This window comes from Argopecten irradians, chromosome 3, assembly GCF_041381155.1.
Source record: "Argopecten irradians isolate NY chromosome 3, Ai_NY, whole genome shotgun sequence".
Classification (NCBI taxonomy): domain Eukaryota; kingdom Metazoa; phylum Mollusca; class Bivalvia; order Pectinida; family Pectinidae; genus Argopecten; species Argopecten irradians.
In genome coordinates, this window is record NC_091136.1 from 39,151,050 (window position 1) to 39,176,415 (window position 25,366).

The following is a 25,366-nucleotide window of genomic DNA, read 5'->3' on the forward strand; positions in this document are numbered from 1 at the left end:
TTTGTTGTTTTAATCTCAATTTCTTTATATCCAACAATGTTATGATATTCACCCAAATAAACTTTTAGGTATACTGTCAACTGACAGTTTCACCAGCGTTAGTGTGATCACAACGGCAAATAACTGATAGATTAGTATTATATATCTACTTTATATTGGTCACAATCCATGCAGAACTCTAGGACAAGTAGCGATTTATAGGATTTACCTCTATTTCCCCTATTGGGCCCCGCCCCTCCTGCCCCCAGGGGGTCAGAGCCAAACTTTATACAAGTTCTGTTCCCCTTCCCCCAAGGATGTTTGTGGCCAAATTTGGTTACAATCCATGCAGAACTCTAGGACAAGTAGCGATTTATAGGATTTACCTCTATTTCCCCTATTGGGCCCCCGCCCCTCCTGCCCCCGGGGGGTCAGAGCCAAACTTTATACAAGTTCTGTTCCCCTTCCCCCATGGATGTTTGTGGCCAAATTTGGTCACAATCCATGCAGAACTCTAGGACAAGTAGCGATTTATAGGATTTACCTCTATTTCCCCTATTGGGCCCCGCCCCTCCTGCCCCCGGGGGGGTCAGAGCCAAACTTTATACAAGTTCTGTTCCCCCTTTCCCCATGGATGTTTGTGGCCAAATTTGGTCACAATCCATGCAGAACTCTAGGACAAGTAGCGATTTATAGGATTTACCTCTATTTCCCTATTGGGCTCCACCCCTCCTGCCCCCGGGGGTCAGAGCCAACATTTATAGAAGTCCTGTTCCCCTTCCCCAAAGAATGTTTGTGGCCAGATTTGGTCACAATCCATGCAGAACTCTAGGACAAGTAGCGATTTATAGGATTTACCTCTATTTCCCCTATTGGGCCCCCGCCCCTCCTGCCCCCAGGGGGTCAGAGCCAAACTTTATACAAGTTCTGTTCCCCTTCCCCCAAGGATGTTTGTGGCCAAATTTGATTACAATCCATGCAGAACTCTAGGACAAGTAGCGATTTATAGGATTTACCTCTATTTCCCCTATTGGGCCCGCCCCTCCTGCCCCCGGGAGTCAGAGCCTAACTTTATATAAGTTCTGTTCCCCTTCCCCAAAGGATGTTTGTGGCCAAATTTGGTTACAATCCATGCAGAACTCTAGGACAAGTAGCGATTTATAGGATTTACCTCTATTTCCCCTATTGGGCCCGCCCCTACCTGACCCCGGGGGGGTCAGAGCCAAACTTTATACAAGTTCTGTTCCCCTTCCCCCAAGGATGTTTGTGGCCAAATTTGGTTACACTCCATGCAGAACTCTAGGACAAGTAGCGATTTATAGGATTTACCTCTATTTCCCCTATTGGGCCCCGCCCCTCCTGCCCCCAGGGGGTCAGAGCCAAACTTTATACAAGTTCTGTTCCCCTTCCCCCAAGGATGTTTGTGGCAAAATTTGGTTACAAATCCATGCAGAACTCTAGGACATGTAGCGATTTATAGGATTTACCTCTATTTCCCCTATTGGGCCCCCGCCCCTCCTGCCCCCGGGGGGTCAGAGCCAAACTTTATACAAGTTCTGTTCCCCTTCCCCCAAGGATGTTTGTGGCCAAATTTGGTTACAATCCATGCAGAACTCTAGGATAAGTAGCGATTTATAGGATTTACCTCTATTTCCCCTATTGGGCCCCGCCCCTCCTGCCCCCAGGGGGTCAGAGCCAAACTTTATACAAGTTCTGTTCCCCTTCCCCCAAGGATGTTTGTGGCCAAATTTGGTTACAATCCATGCAGAACTCTAGGACAAGTAGCGATTTATAGGATTTACCTCTATTTCCCCTATTGGGTCCGCCCCTCACGCCCCCGGGGGGTCAGAGCCTAACTTTATACAAGTTCTGTTCCCCTACTACCCCAAGGATGTTTGTGGCCAAATTTAGTTACAATCCATGCAGAACTCTAGGACAAGTAGTGATTTATAGGATTTACCTCTATTTCCCCTATTGGGCCCCGCCCCTCCTGCCCCCGGGGGGTCAGAACCAAACTTTATATAAGTTCTGTTCCCCTTCCCCCAAGGATGTTTGTGGCCAAATTTAGTTACAATCCATGCAGAACTCTAGGACAAGTAGCGATTTATAGGATTTACCTCTATTTCCCCTATTGGGCCCCCCCCTCCTGCCCCCGGGGGGGTCAGAACCAAACTTTATACAAGTTCTGTTCCCCTTCCCCCGAGGATGTTTGTGGCCAAATTTGGTTACAATCCATGCAGAACTCTATGACTAGTAATTATTTCTTCTAGAGTTGGAATCTGGATGATAAAATAACGTTTACCATTGACCGATACAAAAGTATATAAATAGTGAAAATATTATTTTGTTTTAAAATTACTAATACATGAATAATTGGGTGCATGCCATTTCGGAAATTGTTCTTCAGATGTTCTATTCTGTATCTATTGGAATGAAGGCATATTGATCAGCCTGACTTTCATCTCAGATTTCTATAATCCTGTGCAATTTGTACATATACATGTATATAGTGCACTACAATCCATTAGATTTTAACCACGTACTTTCTTAATGTAACATGACTTCTTACTTGTTTCTCTGAATACAGTATTTGACCTAATAAGCACCAAGGGTACTTAAATAAGTAAAACTTAAAAAAAAGAGACTCTTAATGGAACCGAATGTAAACAAACCTTTTAGAAGTTATTGCACAAAGAAAGCAACCGGTATACAGTATTCATAATGGTTTTCTGACTACATTTGATGAAGATTAGTCAAGGTAAGTGAATATAGAGTCTGTAAAAGGAGGAGTGCATATAGGGAAGGGTGTTTATTGGTTGAATATAATATCTCCATCACTGTATATCACAGTTTATAGAATTAATAAAAGTTTTAGTACTTGGTAATCAGCAATAACTGAGTTATAACTGAATCTTTCAATTAAAGTTTACTTGATCGAGAAGAAAGACATTTTCTAAAATTCTATACAAAAACATGAATTATGAAAACCCAAAGAATGTGTTGAGTCTACTATTAAGCCTTTCCCACATACTACCATGGAGAGTGGGAACTTGGGTATCTTGTGTTTCCTCCTCTGTAACCATACTTTCGCTATCACTGCCATGTCGAACACGGAAATAGGACTCAATGTAGCCCCTACACATGGGGCATCTGTCTAACTGTCTAAAACATGACTGGCATACACAGGTGTGGCGACAAGGCAGCAACGCAAACGCTACCAGTTCAGTTTGACATACAATACATTCTTCTTCTTGCTCACTATTTCTGAAGTCTTGACTTTGGTGATCACTTTGTGTTAAAAGATTATCTTGATATTCCGATCTGCATGCACCTCTTCCATGAATGTGTCCATCATTCACAGATTCCTTGGGAAATGACAGATCTGTACCAACATTTGCCTCCCTATAGTTTTTACATATATCTGGCAAATTTCCATCCTTAGTAGAATGAACACGGTCTTCAGTTTCACTTGACTCAGGATTCTGTGTTTCACCTAATTGATCACCTTGACTAGAAGAATGTGGACTTGGTATTGTTTCGCTCGATTGATTTACTGGTTGAGATGATGTCCGAGAGTCTGGTGATGTTGATATAAAAAGAGGCTACAAAAAAAAGAGCAACAGTAAATGAATTTATCAATTTATCTTCTGGTGCAGAGTTAATTAGATTATACTATTTACAGATAGGATCATTAACTTTTAACTATTGTCTACTTTAAAATATAGACAATAATAGTATCAATGGTATTAAAACTTATTTTTACCTGTAAGGTAAACACCCTCTGGTTAGACGTTTTCATATATTGGTTCAGGATGTGGGAATCTTGCGAACAAACATCGTCCTTTAGATGAATCACACTGAACACAGCAACCTAAAAGTGTTTAAAGGTCAATATTAAATGCATCTTTGTCTATCTAATGTGATGCAAAAGTCCATCTTTTGAAATCAATTTTGATTCTTTCTTGGCTAAGTCAATGCAAATCACTCAAAGTCATACATATTCCACTATTGGTATTGTTAATGGCGACACAAGATATCAGGTGAGTTATGTAGTAAAATATATTAAGCATTAAGAAACCAATATTCTGTACAAGACAACAACCCAATATTCTGTACAAGATTTCCCACCGAATACTTGAAACATATTTACCACAGGCATGGGGTAATAGTAATAGTGTAGATAATCGTAATCAATTGTAATTACTTACATTTTCTCAAGTAATTGACAGTAATCAGTAATCGAAGGCTCTTTTGATTACTTGTAATCGTTATCAATTACAGTGAAAATTTACTGTGTAATCAAAATTGCATTTCGATTACGTTTCCATTACATTTTACAATATTGAAGTTGAATTTGGCAGCCAGTATACAAAGTTTCTAAAGTGAAAAGTTCAACTTGTCTGCTCTAGTTAAACTAAAACTGAAAATACAATATGTAGATGTAACAATGCCTATTGGTCTATAAATAATCTTTGATATTTAGTTTTCTGATGAGCTGTAAGACTCAAAGAAACAAGAGATCCCAGAGGGATCTTTGCACCCTCCAAAGAATGATCCTCATCTGATAATGGAAAGAGGAATCTTTTCTCTGCTTTTCAAACTTTTACTTCATATTAATACATATGAAATTTGAGAAAGATCCTTTCAGCACTGTCTGGGATATATAACAAGCTTCAATAATTACAATCTAATATGGCTACCTGTCGGCCATCTTGTTGAACTATCGATCTGCAATATGCACAACAAAGTTCCTAGGGGAACCTACATATAAAATTTGAGACAGATCGCTTCAGTACTATCTGAGAAATAGCAATAACAAACTTTAACTATCAAAATCTAAGATGGTGGCTTGGTGGTCATCTTGATGACTGATCGGTTCCAAAATTCAATACACATAACTAGGGTCCTCAGGGAACCTACATGTCAAATTTGAGAGAGATTCCTTCAGTACTTTCTGAGAAATAGCGGTAACAAACTTTTAACAATCAAAATCCAAGATGGCTGCAGGAGGCCATCTTGTTTACTGATCAATAAGACAGTCCCAATATGCAAAATGCACAACTAGGGCCCTAGGGAAACCTACATATATATTTGAGATAAATTCCTTTAGTACTTTCTGAAAAAAGCGGTAACAAAATTTAATTATCAAAATCCAAGATGGCTGCCTGGCGGCCATCTTGTTGACCATCTTGGTGGGCTAAAAAATTCTTCAAATTATATATTTAATTCTTTTCCATATATCTAACATGCATTTCATTGAAAAATTATAAGAGAAATATACTGCTACAAATTTCCACTTTCTCACTAGAAATTAAAGAAATAGATTTCGGGTTTTAAGATATCTACATGTTGTGTTATCAATTAACCATATACGAAGAATGCACATGGTATTTTCTAAAACACACCAGTTTAACAAGAGGCCCATGGGCCTTAACGGTCACCTGAGATTGGATATAGAATGAAACAAAGACAGTCTATATATATATATATATATATATATACAATGTATACTCGCCCTTGGAGTAGATCAGTGATTTATTAATTTGACTTTTTAATCTATGAAGAGTATTTGCTTCCATCAACCCTATTTGGCCACGCCCCTCTGGTTCCCCAAGGACTCAGCGAGGACCGATATGGATGTTAAAATGCTATATCTCAGACTAATAAATCTAATCAAGTTTGACTCATTTTTGCTAGTTTTGCTAAGAAAATTGAACAAATAATGTTCATAAATGTGTTTTTTCTAAATAAACTAAAGTAAACTTGCCCCCCTCCCCATGGGAAACGTGAGACTCCAGGGTCATATAATTCACAGCTTTTATAAAACCCCTTAAGAACTTTCCATCAATAAAATAATATTTGATTCTACCATTTCCAGAATTTTATACTGTTTTAGCCTATTTGACCCCTTTTGGCCTCACCCCTCTACCCAAGGGGGTCGGCTGGGACCAATATGGATACAATGTTAAAATGCCATCTCAGACTTATAATTCTAACCAAGTTTGACTCATTTCCTATGAAAATTGAGCAAAAGATGTTCATAAATGTGTTTTACCTATATAAACTGTAGTAAACTTGACCCCCTCCCCAGGGGAAAATGTGATACCCCAGGGTCATATAATTCACAATTTTTGTAAAAGACCTTAAGACTTTTCTATCTACGAAGAATATTTGATTCTACAATTTCCAGAATTTCAGAAGAAAATTTTTGAAATTTTAGCCTATTTGACCCCGCCCCTAAGGCCCCTTGGGGTCAATCATGGAAAATTTGATTAATGGGATTCAATTGCCATCTCATACTGATAATTCTGACAACATTTGACTTATTTATTATTACAAATGACCAAATGATGCTCCAAAATGTATTTTTCCTATATAAACTAAAGTAAACTTAACTCCCTTCCCAGCGGCAAACGAGAGACCCCTGGGTCATATAATGGAGAGTATTTGATTCTACCACATCTGTGAGTGGAGAAGAAGATTTTTGGGGACCATATATTTCACACTTTTGATTGGCCTTATGCCTTAGAAAGTTTGTGTAAAATTTCATTGAAATTGCTTCAGCAGTTTTGGAAAAGAAGTAGAAAATGTAAATTGTTTAGGGACTTATGGCGGACGATGCACAACCCACAAGGGATGACGACAGACAAAAGTCAATTAGAATAGGTCACTTGAGACTTCATTACAGGTGACCTAAAAAGCGTGTTGTGGAACAGATGTAAACTTGTAACAGGAAAGTTTGAAAAATTCCACTTAAACTACAACATTTTGAAGTAATTGTGCCCATGCCTGATTTACCATATTCACTGTATTTTGTGCCACTCCCCCTATATTAATCATCCCTCTCTTTTTCTGGAGAAGGAGATAAGTTGTACAAATGCCCCCATCCCATGATGTTTTACAACATGTGATGCTTGTAATATCAGCATCGTATCTCATATTACATGAACTTGCATGTCTTTTACATGTTAATAACAATGTGTCTCAAAGGATAAAAGGCATACCAGGTATGCATGAATACTGTAACAGCTTAATGTGCGATGAGTACAGAAAGAGTTCAAATATGGCGGACCTTTTTCGTCCACAACTTACATTTTGGTAATAAGCGCCATCATTGTTACAATTTTTAAGCATTCTGGCATATGTGGTATTCATATATTCAAATATGATGGTATACAGTGTTTTTTGCTTACAATCTTTGGATTCAAGGAATAATCTTCATCTTCCAATCCTGGTAGAAATGTGACGACCATGGCTGGGTATTTCTTTCTTGGAGGCTCTCCCAGGGCATCAGAGGACATCTCCTCTGGGCACTGAATATGCTCATGTCTTGAGTCGCATGGATTCAATCTAAATTAAAGAATTCACATGTAATTTACAGCTTGATAAAAGTAACTATTTATTGATTACCCTATAAATACTGCCCATATCAAAATATGAATTATATGGATTTGCATTGATAATTATAGGACTGGCTAGAATTCAGAATTAAAGGAAAGTCAAAAGAAAACAGTGACAGATCGATAGCAAGTACATGACTATAGCATCTGTCATTAACTCATGACCCAACGGTGGAGGACTAGTGGATGAATGCCAGACTCCAATTGTCTTTAACAGCTTAGCCTTTGACTCTTAGATAATGAGTATTGATAATGCAAGAAAAATGTCTTACTCTTTGTTTTCATTACAGAATAATGTATATCCATCCAGCCAAGACTTTGCTTGTAAATGATTAAGAATTTGTTGCCATGGTGTCTGTATAGCTTTGTGGAACTCTTCTAGGTCTATCCCCCAATATACTTGCAGTATGCACTTCTTCAGTAAAGAAAGCTGAATGTGTAAGCCATCTAATTTGTAGAAGAAGAAATAAATATTGTCAAACAAATTCAAAGCATTGTATAGTGGTCTGTCTTGAAATGTCATTAAAAATAAGTTACTTTCATTGTGTTCATTTTCATGTGACCCTAAAAAAAATCACGAATCATTTATATACCTTAAATTGGACTAGATGTACCACGTAATACCCCGATAGTGTTTGTGCGGGACTAGTATCTCCAGTGGTAATGGAACATAGTTATTTGAAATGACGTTAATATCTTTTGACATCATTTCATCACCAATAGAAACAATAGTCATGCATAAATGTTATCAGGTATCACATATGGTACATGAATCATTCCCTTTGGGACATTTTGGCGTTGGAAAATTTTTAGCGTTTTTTTTTTTTTTTTTTTTTTTATCAAAATAGGGTAGTGAGTATGTGATATCAAAACTAGTTTTGTATTGTACAATATTTTTTTTACATTAAATAGAAACTGGATCGAAGTTGTGAGTATTGACCTGTATATATATATAGTTCATGATAAGGAATGGACCAAAATTAAATTCCAAATCTAAAAGGAAATTTTTAACTAAAATATAGGGCTCTCCAATAACAAACTCACCTTTGAGGCTACTTGATACACCTGGCCTCAATTTTACAGAGAATGGGTTGACCATGTCTGTAACACATTGTTCTACTGCAAGATTGACTTGCTGTACCGATGTTGAATTGAGATTCATGAATATGTTTTCATTGTTCAATCTGAAAAAAGTAATTGGTTAACTGTTAAAAAGGAAAAAAGAACTTAATTATACATATCACCCATGTTGGCTTATAGTCCAAACCACATAGCATCCTTATTGGGTTGGGACTGGAAATTGTACAAACTAGATCTGTTATCATGAAGCATAAATGTATATCCCTCCACCCTATAAGGATTATTGCCACAAAGTTTTATTGAAATCCCTCCAGTAGTTTAGGAGTAGCTGTTCAAACCTTTTGTAACAAAGGGGCATAGCTCTGGAAAAGGTGGAGGTATTTTGTTCCAATATAGATTCCATCTTCACTGAAATGACGTTAATATCTTTTGACGTCATTTCATCACCAATAGAAACAATAGTCATGCATAAATGTTATCAGGTATCACATATGGTACATGAATCATTCCCTTTGTGATATTTTGGCGTTGGAAAATTTTTAGCATTTTTTTTTTTTTTTTTTTTTTTTATCAAAATAGGGTAGTGAGTATGTGATATCAAAACTAGTTTTGTATTGTACAATATTTTTTTTACATTAAATAGAAACTGGATCGAAGTTGTGAGTATTGACCTGTATATAGTTCATGATAAGGAATGGACCAAAATTAAATTCCAAATCTAAAAGGAAATTTTTAACTAAAATATAGGGCTCTCCAATAACAAACTCACCTTTGAGGCTACTTGATACACCTGGCCTCAATTTTACAGAGAATGGGTTGACCATGTCTGTAACACATTGTTCTACTGCAAGATTGACTTGCTGTACCGATGTTGAATTGAGATTCATGAATATGTTTTCATTGTTCAATCTGAAAAAAGTAATTGGTTAAACTGTTAAAAAGGAAAAAGAACTTAATTATACATATCACCCATGTTGGCTTATAGTCCAAACCACATAGCATCCTTATTGGGTTGGGACTGAAAATTGTACAAACTAGATCTGTTATCATGAAGCATAAATGTATATCCCTCCACCCTATAAGGATTATTGCCACAAAGTTTTATTGAAATCCCTCCAGTAGTTTAGGAGTAGCCGTTCAATCCTTTTGTAACAAAGGGGCATAGCTCTGGAAAAGGTGGAGGTATTTGTTCCAATATAGATTCCACACATCTTCACTGTATAAGAGATTTTGCTTGGGGGGGGGGGGGCTATTGGTAACTGGTCCAAAAGAGATCAATTTAACTACCATGATATATTCACAGGAGTTTGACATTCTGTCAATAAGATATAGTATAAATATATATTAAAATATCTCTATATACTATATAGTGTTTTTATATAGAACGTATATAGGGATATTTTTATATATATTTATACTATATATTATTGACAGAACAACTCCTGTAGTATATCCATATATCCATATACATTTATTCATATGACTTCTTTTGTTTGTGAAACTTAGTCGTGGAATTCCAGCTTTTGATATAGTAGATGTCTGTTGTAGGGCCAGAGCACACTAACAGTAATGAAAGCATGAGAAAATGTAACTCAGATGGTTTTATACAAATGACGGAGGAGTGACAATATGAGATTAATTCGAGGTTCAATTTAATCCAGAACCCTATAGCTAGCAGTATAACTCATAGTACTTTTGACCACAGGATTTTGACGTTCTGTCAATACTATAAAGTATATAACGTTAGGGGTATTTTTTTATATAATATTAGTGACAGAACGTCAAACTCCTGTGTTTTGACCTACTGGGCCCATTGGGTTGCATATTGATCACTGCATAGTAAAATTGATTCAATATATATATAAACGAAATACAATTAGTGCAGAATATACTGAAGTTACCGTTACGGCTTGAATATTAAGCCTATCGTACGAAGTTAGTGTCAGCGGCGACCTCGTCATCACGAGGTGTCAAATTTTCCAATAAGAAATCAAAGATTAAACAATTTCATTTTCGAATACAATCGATATATTGAAAAGCATAACCTTGCTTACCTTAAAATAAACACGACCATAACAATGAAACACACAACAATAGTCAGAACGGAGTAGAAACTTGAATAATCTGCAAACCAAAAGAGCATTATCGATAGTTCGTCTGCCATATTGATATTTTCTCGCCTCTTTTTACTGAAGAACTCCACTCGCGTACACCGCTGAATGTGGTCGATTTTAAACTCGGAAAGGGTTCATTTTGATATTATTTATGGATGAATTTACTTGGTTACCAATGCATGAAAGATAAAATACAGGGTAGAAATGATTTTCGCTAAACAAAACACTTTAAATATCATATTTCGATAGAATTTCACCAACACACACGATTATGGAAAAAATCGTCCTCTGATTGGTCAATAATATCGACCTTTTACCTATCGTGTACGTGTTGTTTTTTTTGATTGGTTGAATACATAATCAAGAGAAATTTGATTGGTTGTTTATGAGGAGCCTAAGCGTGCCATGTTTTGAGTAACAAAGGAACGGTAGAAACCGTAATAAGGTCGGAGATGTGAACGTAAACAAACGTATAAGTCTTAAATCGTGAGAAATGGCTCCCAACATTGACTCATACATCGTTCACAAGCTGAACGACATGAGAGTTAATGGATCAATGTGTGACCTGGAACTAGTGACTGAAGATGGAACGTGTGTACTTTTACACAGTGTTGTTTGGGTAGCAGCATTTGAAGACCCTTCCTGTTTGAGAGAAATGGGGAAAGAGTACATTGTATCATCAAATCAGTTGGATATTTTTGGTGTTAGTGGAAATATGCTTATAAAGGTTGTGGACTTTATATATGGGAAGAAAGTGAAACATACTGATGAACTGAAAAAAGCTCTAGAGAAATTTGGGATGAAGGACTGTTCCTCATACCTCACTGGTTTGAAGTATCACAAGGACTCCAACTGTGTCAGAGAGAAATATGCAGCTGTTGAAAACAAACTTGCAGATACAAACGATTGCAAAAGTAATGGGGACAAGATCAGTATTACACCAATTGTAACAGTGAAGACTGAACAAGACATTGCAAATATGGAATGTGACTACATTCAGGAAAAACATGCAGAGAGAAAAAGGAACTCCATTAGTGAACCCAGAGAAGAAACATTTTCTGAATATGAGGACAAAGACTTTGATATTGACCTTAGTGTAGTAAAAAGTGAGCCATTATCACCCGGTGTCTCACAGTGCTCGTCCGAATCCTTTTCCTTTACTAAGGATATGTCTGCTTCCTCTACTGGTGATTTTGATTATGAGACAGTTGTAAAGAGTGAACATGATATGGAATCATCTGTGGGTACAAGTCAAATACAATGTGGAACTATTGAAACTGAAACTGCAGAGTCAAAAAAAGATGGCCAAAAAACAGCATTAAGCACTGGTCCAATGCTTTTGAATGTTATGAGCCTGCCAGTCCAAAGACTTAAAAGACGTGTAAGAAAAAAGAAACTAGCAACATCAACCCCAAGAAGACTGCAAATGCTGCTTCCGAAACAAATTGAAAACCCACCCAGTGAGAAAGCCCAGTCTTCTAAACCGCCATCTTCTCATTCTTCTGGTCCCGAAGCATCAAACACCATATCATGCAATTCAAAAAATACGCCAATAGTGCCCAAAAAAGAAAATGGTGACCAAAACACTCCTACGAAGAATTCTGTGAATTTGGAAAAAGGTAACATTTCTGCCAATTCTGGAAAATCTGGAGAAAGTAAATCAACACTGTTGAATGGTTCAAAGGACAATCTTCTTAGCCCAGAGCCTGTAAAACTGTTTGTGAATAATTCTAACTTAAATGCATTACAAATTGGAGTTCCATGGAACATTGTAGTTAATGGTAGTGGAGCAAATGCATCGAATATCACTTATTCACAGAACTTGCCATTTTCTACCGTAAAATCTAATAGTATAACAACCACCACCACAGCAATGGCACCATCTATATGTACATCGGTTAGAGCCCCTGTTGCCATAAGAGCTATGCAGCCAGATCAGAATGTTGCTTTAAAGAATTCACAACCAGTTCAGAACCATCTAAATCCAATCGCAGTGCGCTTTGGAGCAGTTCCAAATATGCAGCAAAGTTTTGGTACAAATCAAAGTCCACAAATAATTGGGAGTGCTGGAACATTTCTAAATCCTATGGCAATTGGTTCTCCAGTTGTTGGTTCAATACCACTCGGAAATCCATTGGCCACTGGACCTATAATAGGTAATTTTGGGTGCCAGGTCTTACAAAATCCTGTCACAGGAACAGTTTCACTGGCCAATCCAGTAAGTAGTACATCACAGAACAAGGCAACTTTACAGAACAACTCTGGAACAGTCAACGTTATGAATAAACAGTTGGGATCTCTTGTTTTTGTGAATTCTGGTGTGACCGGCAACCCACAGATGGCTCCGCAATTCAACTTTGTTGCATCTCCTCAAACTAGTTCAGTGCCTTCCAACAATGTCTTGCCAAGTGCCCTTCCATTTCAATCAGCACTAACTGGATTGGGTAATTTGCATAATGCGATAGGATCTCCGCAGGCAAATGCTAGTATCATTGCTGGCACTCCAGTCCATTTCAAGGCAGCTGCTGGTGCTAATGTGTCTCCACAGCTTGTATATACTACACATCCAATACCTTCATCATCAGCCATAACATCTCCAAAAGTTCTAGAGACACAGAAATCTTTACCGGTGACGGTCTCAGAGTTGCAAGGTTGCAAGGACAAAACTGATTCAAGTGCAAATGACAAAGAAGGAATGAAGAATTTTGATGGATCAATAGACAGTGACAAATCTTTGGAGTTGGATTTAAGCAAGGAAGATGCTGATGTTAACAAACAAACAAGAAATATCAAGAAGACAGACAAAGTGTCTTCCGTCTTAAATAAGACAGCGTTGCAGTTTCAAGATTTTGATCCTGTAACCAAAGTGGCAACGTATGCACCAGTGTCATGGTCAAGAAAATCTTCTCGCACTTATGCTGGAAGAAAGAAAATTACAATGATTGGACGTCAATCCTTTCGAAGGAAAGAAAAAGTATTAGATCCCTCGCAATCATCCTTGCCTAAGAGGAGAGGACGCCCTCCCAAAAACCAAAAACCTTTCGTGGATTTAACAGAACCAGCAGCCAATGATAAAATTTCAACAAGGTCAAGTTCCAAAAGAAAACCAGAATCACCAAATACGTCCAATGATCAAAACCAAAGAACTTCCAATGAGCAGATCTCAAAACCTTCTAATGATAAAAAATTGGATAATACAGTACCTTCAAAATTTCGACCAATTGCCCCCAAATCGATCCATGCTGTAGACAAAACTTCTTAATAGAAATCTCCAGAAAAATAATATTCAGGATTCTTGGATGATGGTTGTAAGAGGATAATTCAAATGTTAGCTACCAGTATTAACTTTTTTGGATCATAAATGTTAGAAGTGTATAGATAATTTTATTCATTTTAATTTGAGGAAAATTGAAATTGTGAAAATAGTTCATTTCACTTATGATAATTTACTAATATTTTTTATAACCTTAGAAAAAGCTGAAGATATCATCAACACAACAAATACAATAATTACATTTGAGATTTTTGACAATTACTATCTGCATGGTATCATAATGTTTTTATATGAATAATGTATAAAATTTTCCACTGGTCTCTATGTTTTGTGTAAATGATGCTGTCTTTTCTTAAAATGCACTATAACAGGGTTTGTGCATTGGTTACCTTTCTACTTTTTTATGTGTTATTTTATTTTTAGGGCACTTTTCTTATATGTTATAGCTACAAAATGTAAAGTTAGATTTGACCCCAATATTGTTACTATCTGCAGGTGTAGTTACAATTAAGATATATCAAGAATATACGATTTCTGAGTATAATTTTGGTACAGCTGTTGATGAAACTTGATGCTTGTAAACATGCCTTCATTTTAAACTGGTCACTATAGAAGTTACAATCATTTCCAAACAGAAGTCAGAAAGTTCATGACCTGTTCTTGGAAGAGTTCGTAAATATGTCACATAGTTACGGTATAGTCACATATTGTTCTCATTACAATGTCAACTAACTTCGAATTTAAATAGAGGGACCCACTTAAGCTATGATCAATTTTTATTTGAATTTTTTTAACATATGTTTCCGAATCATATATAGTGTCATCTTGACTTCTATTTAATCTTATTTCTGTATGGTTTACAACAGAATTGCAGAATTCTTCTGAATCATGAAAAATTTCTGGCAGATATGTATGTTGGACCTTAAGGTCATTTACAAGTAGGATTTTCCCTTGGGGAGGGAGTCAAGTTTACTTTATAGTATGTATATGTGTATTGGGACTCTTTTTAGATTAGTCCTCACTAAAATTTAAGGGTCATAAAGATATCTTAACTCATAAAGAGTCAATATTTGGGTGACTGTCAAATCTGTTGGCTGTTTTGTAGTTATATAACATCATATGCTTATGATATGCTTAATTGTATTCTCTTGAAATCCATATCTAACAAAAAATGAATACAGACTATGGATTTACGGGTAGTCTTGAATAACTTTTGTCTACTTGTTTTGTGTCTTGACAAATATCTTTTCTTGTCAAAATTTCTTAGTTTGGGGTTATATAAAGATTTTTATGGACCCACTGTGGCAACAGAATTTAGAAATAAAAGTCATTCAAAAGCATAATTTTTTGCATGTCCTAGAATTTTGGAACTTTGTTCAGCCATGAATATTTCATAATATATCATTGATTTTAATACATATATATAAATTATGTAGATGTACTTTTTTTAGCGCAAATGCAGGAAACTAAATTATAATTTATCAGAGCGGATATATATTAGCGCAACTCGGTGGTTCGATACCAAAATTTAGCGCTGTACATGAATTTGCACTTCAAAGACATCACAAGAAATGCTAGAATAAAGCTACCTCTACAGTAAGTACATTTACAGTATATACAGTGTATATAAAACATATCTACATTTTTGTGAATAGTATAATAATGTTTACCAGACATTTTGAATATGAATTATTGACTCATTAGCAACCATGATGAAACAAGAAAAATATACTGTAAAATATTCATTGTGCATAAAATATTTAAAAATTGATATTGGTATTGCTGTGTAATCATCAGAACATATACTGTTTTATATTTTATTGTTTTTGTGCTTCTATAGCTACACAACCAAAATGTTTACCATGACCTAATTTTATAGCTTCATACATTTCGGAGAAGAATTATTTAGTCATACATGATCATGATGATGTGGTAATGATAAGTATCATTTCCTTTGCTTTTTTTTTGGTATGGATTTTGAAATACTGGTACATACTGATCATTGTTAAAATGTGTACATTGGATGTCAATTATATAGTTTATACAATATTTTTTATAAGTGTTGTTATTATAAATGTAAATAATGTATAACCCAAAACCTACTGTATAGCTGGTAATTTTCAAGGTAAAAATAAAATTGTGTTTTTCACTGAGTTTATAAAAAAGATTGCTTAAAAATGCTCCACCGCCGACAGAGCATAAATGATCTTCATCATTTGAACAATAATTGGTGTTTAATCGTATATGTATATATGTCTAATTAACAACAACAAAATATAAAATTATCTATTTTGCCTTTGGTGCATGCACAATCAGTACTTATTCCATATAGGATATAGTGCCACAGAATTTTTTCGGGATGCAAGTAATTATTTTTTTATATTTCTTACTTGAAGTAAAATTAGAAGCTCAAATTTTTCAATGCTGGTAATGGTATAAAGTACGGTAAGTAACTTTGTAACTGAAGAAAAATATCAAATTGTCCGCTCCTGTTTTTGATAGTGGAAAAAACACCATTTGTCAGTGTTGGAGCACCTTTAATATTCTGATTTTAATAACAATTCATAACATTGCTTAATTATTTGTAGATTAATTCTTAAAGGCCCACTACCTTTCCGGAGCAAAACTTTAAAGGTTTCTTAAAAACATTAATAACAAAAGAAAATATATATCGATGGCTTAAGATGAGGTTACAACACCAAACATATGCAAGATTTCCTGTCTAATGTACGATATCAGTGGAGATTCATTTCGCTGTTTTGCCGTCTGGCGCAGTGATAGTCAACTACCACGCGGCATTTAGGACGACGGCGGGAAACATAAAACGACCCGCGTTATGAAAATTAACATTTTATTTATCCTAATTAAACAGTTCCGAAGGTGATGATAAGTGTGCTAGTAAACGTATAGTTAATAACTTCTGCGACTCTACAAAATTATTGATCTCGTTTTACATTCCTATTTTAAAAATTAAAAGCTGTTTCGGAAAGGTAGTGGCCCTTTAAATTGTGACCTCGGCTCAATAATTCTCTTTGCAATCACAGAAATACCATCCCCATGAAGATTACTAGCTATACAATATACCAAATAGAGCGTTAGATGTCAGAGACTTGGCAATGGAGTCTACACTTTCCACAATTGTAAAATGACAATTTTAATCTTCACGTATGAATGTGAGAAGTACATTTATTTTTTAGTAAGAAGTCCAAATTTGAAAGAGTGCTTGATGGATTAAGACTACAAAAATCATCTAATGAAAATATCATTTATATCTTTATTGAAACGTACTTGTACACATATGGTACAAAATGCATTAGTAATTTAAATAAATGGTGATAGTTTTGATAAAAAAATGGTTTCTTTGTTATTTTAAAATTTATTATTTACATGTAATACCTGTTAAGTAGTATTGTTTTTAACCAAACAAGCTCTTCAGCCATTTAAAAAAGGAGATATGGGAGGGGAGCACATACAAGCAGCAGCTTTGTTTCCTTAAAACATGCATTTGAGACCATGGAAACCAAATTTGAGTTGCTATTTTGGATAATAGGATCACTGACTGCCATCCCTCAAAACCAACAACATCCATTTGCCAACTTTTAGTTATGTTTATTTTGACATTTCACTTGAAAATAATAGCAAACAAGTAAGTTATCGTTTAATCAATTATTAAAATTGATTTTCAAAATAGCAATTTTGGATTTCAAAATTTCAAACCAATCTAGAATTCCTCGACTTAAACATTTTGACAAAAATTGCTGGTAGACAAAAAAATTACCCACAATACACTGTTTGTATCTTAATTTTAACTTATCACCAGAATTAATTATAAATTCCATCGTAATGGTTTCTCTAATTCCTTTTAACTTAGATGCATGACCTTGGAGTCTAGGGTTAGTTTTGACATATGATCATATCAGCAGCAAGAGTAGAGTGAGATAACATATGACCTTGGGGTCAGGTGTCAGCTGTGACTATTGAGATGAATTGTGATATATGACCCTGGAATTGCAAGTGAGACATGTCCTTGCAGTAGATACAAAACTGAGACGTATTACCTTGGAGTTGAGAGTTAGCTGTGACATATGACCTTGGAGTTGACAGTGACATTACCTTGGAGTAGAGAGTTAGCTTTGACATGTGACCTTGGAGTAGAGACAAAACTGTGACATATGACCTAGGAGTAGAGAGTTAGCTGTGACATATGACCTTGGTGTAGAGAGTTAGCTGTGACATATGTCCTTGTAGTAGAGAGTTACCAGGTAGCTGTGACATATGATCTTGGAGTAGACAGATAGCGGTGACATATGACCTTGGAGTAGGGAGTTAGCTGACTGTGACATATGACCTTGGAGTAGACAGGTGATAGTGACATGACCTTGGAGTAGACAATTAACTGTGATATGTGACCTTGATGTAGAGAGTTATATATAGCCGAAACATATGACCTTGGAGTAGAGAGTTAGCTGTGAGATATGTCTTTGGAGTAGAGAGTTAGCTGTGACATATGACCTTGGTGTAGAGAGTTAGCTGTGACATATGACCTTGAAGTAGAGAGTTGACAGTGACATATGACCTTTGATTAGAGAGTTGATTGTGACCTGACCTTAGAGCAAGGGATAACTAGGACCTCCAGAGATTGTATTCTGTTGAGAGGAATATTCAAATACCTGGGTAACTTCATATACAAAATTATCTGATGTTACTAATGAAAACTTCTGTAACCACACACAAAGTCATTTACAATGGGAGTATTGCATTTACTAGTAAACTAAGATCACATCTTTATTATCTTTTTCAATATCAATGAATGTGAATGTTTAGATACATTAAGATTTTAGTGTGACAAATCGTAATCCCACAGTTGATTGCACTACCCTATGATACACGTATCATACTTGATCAGTATAGTGTAGCAATCAACTATGGGACTATGGCTAACCTTAATATATTTACAATATACAACAATAATTTGTTACCTGTGCTGAAAGGTCATATTTTTTTGGATAAAAACATACAAAAAATAACAACCAAAAGACAGTTATAAAATTTTGTTTATTACACAATCTACAGAGTAAATGGTGTATGTAAATGGTGTATATTCATTCCCACACTTCTTACAAGGGACCTATTGTCTAAAATGATCATATAACCAGATCAATCAGAGTATTAGAGAAGTATACAATATGACTCGGCAGTACAGTGGCGCTAAGAACAATATCCTAAACAATAGAAATGTCTTATTATGTCATCTTGGAATCATTCAAAGTAGTGTTTGTGGGATTCAAAATGTGAACCAGTTCATTAACATCATGTCAGAATTTCTAAAATTGATTTTCAAAAAAACAGTCATAGTTGCAAATATGCATGGATGGCAATTTACAGATTTTACTGTATACATATATCCAGGGGTCTATGCTAGTAATTTCAAAAACAATTTAAAATGTCAAATTGCAAACTTCCCTGAAAACATATCTATGATAAATAAAAGCACATGATATGAACTATGGCCATATTGTCAATTCTTTTAAAAGCTAACACAGTCTAGCCCTCAGTTGAGGTCAACTCTGAAGGGCTGACCCTGCCTCCCCCTGAGATCCACCGGACGCTGCTCCCTCACTCTGCTCCATCACATCTGTCCCTGATACAGGGCCACTTCCTGTGTCCTGTTCCACAGATGATTTGGATGCTGTGGAGTTTTTTGAAGCATTAGAGGATTGGTTTTTGGGATTATTCCACTTCTTTTGCTTTTTTCCTTCATCCTGTAACAAATGAAATTTAGACGATATACTGGTATTTCAAAAGAGCACTACAAAGGTGTGAATTGCTTATTACCAAAGGATCACTCAGAATTAAAGCTTAGGGTTTAATCCTTTTATGTGTTTTTTTATAGCTTCCTTTTAATAACCAAGGTCATTCAATGCATGCTGATTTTTAAGTGACGGAAAGTTTGAATACCTAAAGAAGAAACACTGATAGACAATCGATATAAACAAGTTATAAATAAGTTTTTAACCTGAGATCCTGTGGTAGTAAAATATATGTATCTAAACCAATAAGCCACCATGTTAGATTCTGCAACCTCTAAACTCTTTATAAACTTTGCTACCTCAAATTTCACAATTCCTATTATATAGATGATTCAAAAGATTGCATCAATGTTTTCAATACAAATAATTAATTACAGATGGTGCTTTACTCAAAATGTTGAAAAAGTCATAAAAAAGTTAAGTTACCTGAAGAGATTCGGGAGATTCTAGAGGTATTGTGACAGGTCCATCATTTTGTATATGAACTTGCATGTGAGCTCCAAACACTCCATCTGCAACGAAACAAATGTTGATTAATATTGATATACATTTACAAGATTTTAAAAGTGACACAGTGGTTTCATTTTTTCTTTCTCTTTGAACAAAGGCAATTTGAGGTGATTGGATGGTGCAAATGTTACACAGTTTGATTGCCACATCAAAGGTGTTTTGATGACTCAGTGGTTTCACTTTTTCAATCGTTTAATTGTCCAATCTGAGGTGACTGAATACATTTGTATTATCATTATATACTCTTCATTTTGGGGTAAATAAAAATAATAATAATAATAATAAATGACCATTGCAGACTGTTTGATTGACCATGGAAGAGTGTGTTTGATTGACCATGGAAGAGTGTGTTTGATTGACCATGGAAGAGTGTGTTTGATTGATCATGGTAGAGTGTGTTTGATTGACCATGGTAGAGTGTGTTTGATTGACCATGGTAGAGTGTGTTTGATTGACCATGGTAGAGTGTGTTTGATTGACCATGGTAGAGTGTGTTTGATTGACCATGGTAGAGTGTGTTTGATTGACCATGGTAGAGTGTGTTTGATTGACCATGGTAGAGTGTGTTTGATTGACCATGGAAGAGTGTGTTTGATTAACCATGGTAGAGTGTGTTTGATTGACCATGGTAGAGTGTGTTTGATTGACCATGGTAGAGTGTGTTTGATTGACCATGGTAGAGTGTGTTTGATTGACCATGGTAGAGTGTGTTTGATTGACCATGGTAGACTGTGTTTGATTGACCATGGTAGACTGTGTTTGATTAACATACAAAAGGTTGCTGTGTGGTAATATATGGTACCACAATTAGCTGTCTTCAACAATGAGGGATCATTGGAAGCATAGTTGTAAAACATTTCCTTTTTATCTTGGTTAAATGTTTAAGTGCCCAATGGGAAGTGGCTGGGAGGAATCTGCAAGACACATACTTGACTGACATCCCACATGTACTGGTATGAGAGATGTCAATGTCATGGTTTATAAATGAAGATGCATATCTTTTCCTCTACATTTTCGATTATTTAGTTTCTAAAGTGTATTGACCTTTAATTTTTGATGGATTATATGCTTCTCCCATCTTCCTGACGAATTCAGCATAAAACTCTTGTGACATTTCTGGAGGCATAGCAGAATGAAAATCTGGCTTGTTGCCCTTCAAAATCATACAGAGAGTAAACTGCAATTAAACAATAAAAAAAATTAATTGCCTCATATATCAAATAAATACAGAAAATGAATGATTCAAAAAGCAAACAATATCAACAATTTTATCATTACCAAGCACTTAATGATATGGACTAACACTGCACATACCTGGCTCACACATAAAACATCATAGTTTTTCTCCATTACATTTTTAGACCATCTTTTTCCCTGATCATCATCAAATAACCTTAGATTAAGCAATTTCCGTACCCTGAAAAACAAACAATGAGCAAAATATTTTTTTTCTTAGTTATTTGTTTCAAAGTTTCTTAAAAACTGTTTAACATGTTACTTTTTTCCTGATTAGATATGTCCATTATTCTCAATGAATTGAGATTTTAATTCATTTGCACAATGAAGCATAAATAAACCAAGTGGAATCAAATTTAATAAATTCCTTCATTTACTAACAATTTCCCCATACATTATTCACTGATGTCACAAATTAAAGACGTTCCACCGCCGACAGAGTATATATGATACCCATCATTTGAACAATAATTGGTATTCAATCGTGTATATTATGTCTAATTAACACAAAAAAAGTTATATAAAATAATTTCTTTTGTCTTTGGTGCATGAACAGTTAGTACTTCATTTCATATAGCATATAGTGTCACCAAATTTTTTCGAGATGCAATTAATTATTTTTCATATTTTTAACTTGAAGTAAAATTAGAAGCTCAAACTTTTCAATGGTGGTAAGGGTGTAAAGTAAGCAACTTTTGTAACTGAAGAAAAACACTAAATGGTCTTTTGTTGTTTTTGATAGTGAAAAAATACCATTTGTCAGCGGTGGAGCATCTTTAACCTTGGAGTTAATTTAGATTATTCTCCACAATGATATTAATTCCAACTGTGTGTTAATTTGCAAAGTATGATAGCTTTGTGTTAAAATCATACTTTTGCACAGGTTTTCCAGTAATCATTTAACATTATAGGACATAATTATGTACATCAATATATAGTTAATATTTACATATAGTCCATCTCTTTTGGTGTATCTTTATTGGTGATTCCAACTAGAGCACATAGTCCTTTTCCGATGGAACTTACAATCTCCCCATCAACTGAAATGAAAATGTTGATAAACACTCACTCATTACCCTTGTTTAGCGAAAATATCCAAGATGTAAAAAGCAAAAGATGAAAGTGAAAGTAGGATAAAGTCGATGTTAATTTAATATTGGCTTATATGTATTGGAAGTTAACGATTAATTTACCTGTAACTTTGGCCTGAGAAACTCTCTGAATTAGCAATTTCATTTTTGGAACGCCTCAATCAGTCAATCATCAGAATTTTTGTAGGCCTATGCGAAATATGTACATGTGTGCACTACTCTCATGTAACGCTACAAACCGGAAACGGAAGTCTCGCTGTTTACTGTCGTCAAGGGAACAGCGGGAAGCACAGGTACTGTCTTCAACTTGTTATCATTTTTGTTTTTTAACTGTAAATGTGTCTTAATGAAGTGAAAAATGACATTTCAAACACCGTTAGAATAATTTAGACTTGTGCATATTGTAGACATTTGGTTATTTGTAGTTTCGTAGAGTATTTTTCAACAATACTTGATACATTTTGACTGACGACCCCCCTCCCTTCCCATTTTCATTAATGGCTCTAGAGTCTAAACCTTCTACTGTATTTGATTTGTTAATAAGAATATTACATACGTCTTAATTGTTTGGACCCTAATACATTACAGTAAGGTATAGACGATATAGACTTAATATAGATGATAACGAATTACTCCATAATTAGTCAAACTCTCGTGTAAACATAGGACATATGACATGTGTTACAGGGTACATAGAGATGTGTATATTCCAAAATGTAGCCTTTTTGATACAAACTGATATTCAGCACTTCAACCTTATGTTCATACTGTATTATTTAATTATTTCATTTGTGTAAAAGAAAATGCAACATCATGAGAGCATGTTAAGCTTAAAGAGACAATTCAACATATCCAATCAGTTGTTACTGTTGGTAACCCAGTGTATAAAGTAGTCTTTCACCAGCTGTGAACTTTTACTGTACTTAAGGATTAACTTGAATAGATTTTTTATGTTATGGAGATATAACACAAAAATCTTAGTGTACTCTAAATAAACCGCGAAAGTAAATTTTTAAGCCAATGAAAATGCTCGTAACAAGCAAAATTGAATTATTTTCTTATAGCTTTAATTATTGAGATCACATTGGATAAATTATATGAAAATGTATCGAAGGAAGAAATTATCAGGTTGTCGCATTGCATATTTTTCAGGAATTTTAATTAGGAAGAAGAAAAACACCTAAAATGGACCAAGACAGTATACAAACCAGGCCTCCAGAGCCGATCACTATCACTGTTTTGAGGGCCAGGAACTTGGTAAGAATCCAGTTTAAGAAATGACTAATATTGAAAATACATGTATTCAATCACGCATTTCGTTTTATATTCTTTTATTTGTGCCTATGAGGTAACAAAACTGGTCAATTCTTGTAACAAATCGAAAATTCTTTGATTTTTTTTATACTTGCTACATTCATTACTATCAGTAATGTGTATAACTAAAGCAATTTTATTTAACAGAAAGGAACAAAAGCAGATAGTGTCCAAGTGATGGTCAAGGTTGAATTTGGAGAGAAAACCCTTGGAGATTCCCCAAAAGTCGAGTGTACTCCTGAAACACCAGCTGAACTTAACTTCAGTACCACTATCAACTGTACCTATGATGACCCACTAGCCCTTGATGAAATAGCGCACAAACCAGTTGTCTGTGAGTTTTTTTTACCCCATCCCCCCATTTTTAAACAATGTATAGTTATGCACATTATCAATTGAAGTGAGAAATTAATATTAAAGCAATCATTCTCTTCACAACGATAAATTGTTAGGAGAAATTAAGGTTTGAATTGAAAATGGAAATTTTCAGAATAAATATGTAGAAATCCTATTTTACTGAAATTGTTTTTCTTCAGTGACTGTGATAGAAGGTTTGCCTAAAGAAAAGAAACAAAAAGAAGAGAAGACAGCATTATTAGGACAATGTACTGTAGATTTACTGCCACTTGTCAAAGGTATGTAAAGAAATCCAAACTGGTTTTGTCTTTAATCCATCAAAACACTTGTAACCTGTACACTTTTTGTATTTAAACCAATTAATTATGTTTTAAAAAGAGATTATCCTGATGATGGTTTTTTAGCATCTACATTCATGCAAAATAATTGCAAAGGACTCATTACATTAAATATTTCTGGTACCAGGGACAAAGTGTCAAATTTAAATTAATTTAAGGATTTTTTTTCTAATTTGTAGCTCTAGAAAATAGTCATTATAGTTGAATCAAACAAACAATTTAATTACTTTATACATGTAAAAGTTTTGGAAATTTAACAAAATTTGGGGCCACAAAGTCCTTTATAAGTTACCATGGTGTTATTACCATAATGATTTCTTGTTTTCAAACAGGTGAGGTAAAACACAAGTACACCTTAGTTGTTAACCCTTTGCCTGGATCCCCTCTAGAAGGAATCCCACCAGAACATGCCAAGGTGAGTGCTGAATCAAAACCAACCACTAACTTAAATAGAATTATATTTTTTTGTATGTATTATCGAATATGCATGACCATCATTTAAAGTTATTACTGACCATTTTGTTTAAATAATATTTTTCTTTTGTTTTAGCCTGAACTGGATGTTGTGATTTCTGTCAATGAACCCCTAATGGACTCTCCCCAGGCCAGTTCTGGTAACCTTATGACTATCACTATGGAATCACTGTTGTCCCCTCCGGAGTCGTGGACACTGGCTGGATCTCAGTACTGTTACGCTGCGGCACTACCCATTCCAGTCACTGCTGATGTAAGTTTCCCAACATTTTGTTTTTTTAACATGCAGTGTACTATGATTCTAGTATACCTTTAAAACTTTGACTTCAAGAAAAAAAATGTATTAAGATCTTAAAAGGAAAATTCTAAAATTTCCAAAACTTGACATT

At 35.1% G+C, this 25,366-nt stretch overlaps 3 protein-coding genes across 9 annotated transcripts in view; 1 reads left to right on the top strand and 2 right to left on the bottom strand.

Moving 5' to 3' along the window:
- Positions 1-2,240: 2,240 nt before the first annotated feature.
- On the bottom strand, positions 2,241-10,770 carry LOC138318533 (cell growth regulator with RING finger domain protein 1-like). 2 transcript variants are annotated; one of them, XM_069260981.1, is made up of 6 exons: positions 10,514-10,770; positions 9,229-9,368; positions 7,652-7,826; positions 7,173-7,329; positions 3,743-3,850; positions 2,241-3,581 (listed from the first exon to the last, which is right to left on the bottom strand). In XM_069260981.1, the coding sequence occupies exons 1-6, from the start codon at positions 10,621-10,623 to the stop codon at positions 2,958-2,960; spliced, it is 1,314 nt and encodes a 437-aa protein (XP_069117082.1). In that variant the 5' UTR covers positions 10,624-10,770; the 3' UTR covers positions 2,241-2,957. The 2 variants fall into 2 exon arrangements, with proteins under 2 accessions (XP_069117082.1, XP_069117081.1); XM_069260980.1 differs by lacking the exons at positions 9,229-9,368; positions 10,514-10,770 and adding an exon at positions 8,424-8,717.
- Positions 10,771-18,850: 8,080 nt separating this feature from the next.
- Positions 18,851-22,730, bottom strand: LOC138318534 (D-aminoacyl-tRNA deacylase-like). The gene is made up of 6 exons (XM_069260982.1): positions 22,597-22,730; positions 22,353-22,443; positions 21,482-21,584; positions 21,212-21,344; positions 20,084-20,169; positions 18,851-19,609 (listed from the first exon to the last, which is right to left on the bottom strand). The coding sequence occupies exons 1-6, from the start codon at positions 22,637-22,639 to the stop codon at positions 19,409-19,411; spliced, it is 657 nt and encodes a 218-aa protein (XP_069117083.1). The 5' UTR covers positions 22,640-22,730; the 3' UTR covers positions 18,851-19,408.
- Positions 22,693-25,366, top strand: part of LOC138318528 (cilia- and flagella-associated protein 70-like) — a 29,679-nt gene continuing 27,005 nt past the window's right edge. For all 6 annotated transcript variants that reach the window (XM_069260968.1, XM_069260972.1, XM_069260970.1 and 3 more), the window contains exons 1-6: positions 22,693-22,787; positions 23,647-23,751; positions 23,956-24,142; positions 24,345-24,443; positions 24,836-24,918; positions 25,054-25,230. In XM_069260968.1, coding sequence (XP_069117069.1) covers positions 23,680-23,751; positions 23,956-24,142; positions 24,345-24,443; positions 24,836-24,918; positions 25,054-25,230 — 618 coding nt within the window. In that variant the 5' untranslated portion in view covers positions 22,693-22,787; positions 23,647-23,679. The remainder of the gene's footprint in view (positions 22,788-23,646; positions 23,752-23,955; positions 24,143-24,344; positions 24,444-24,835; positions 24,919-25,053; positions 25,231-25,366) is intronic.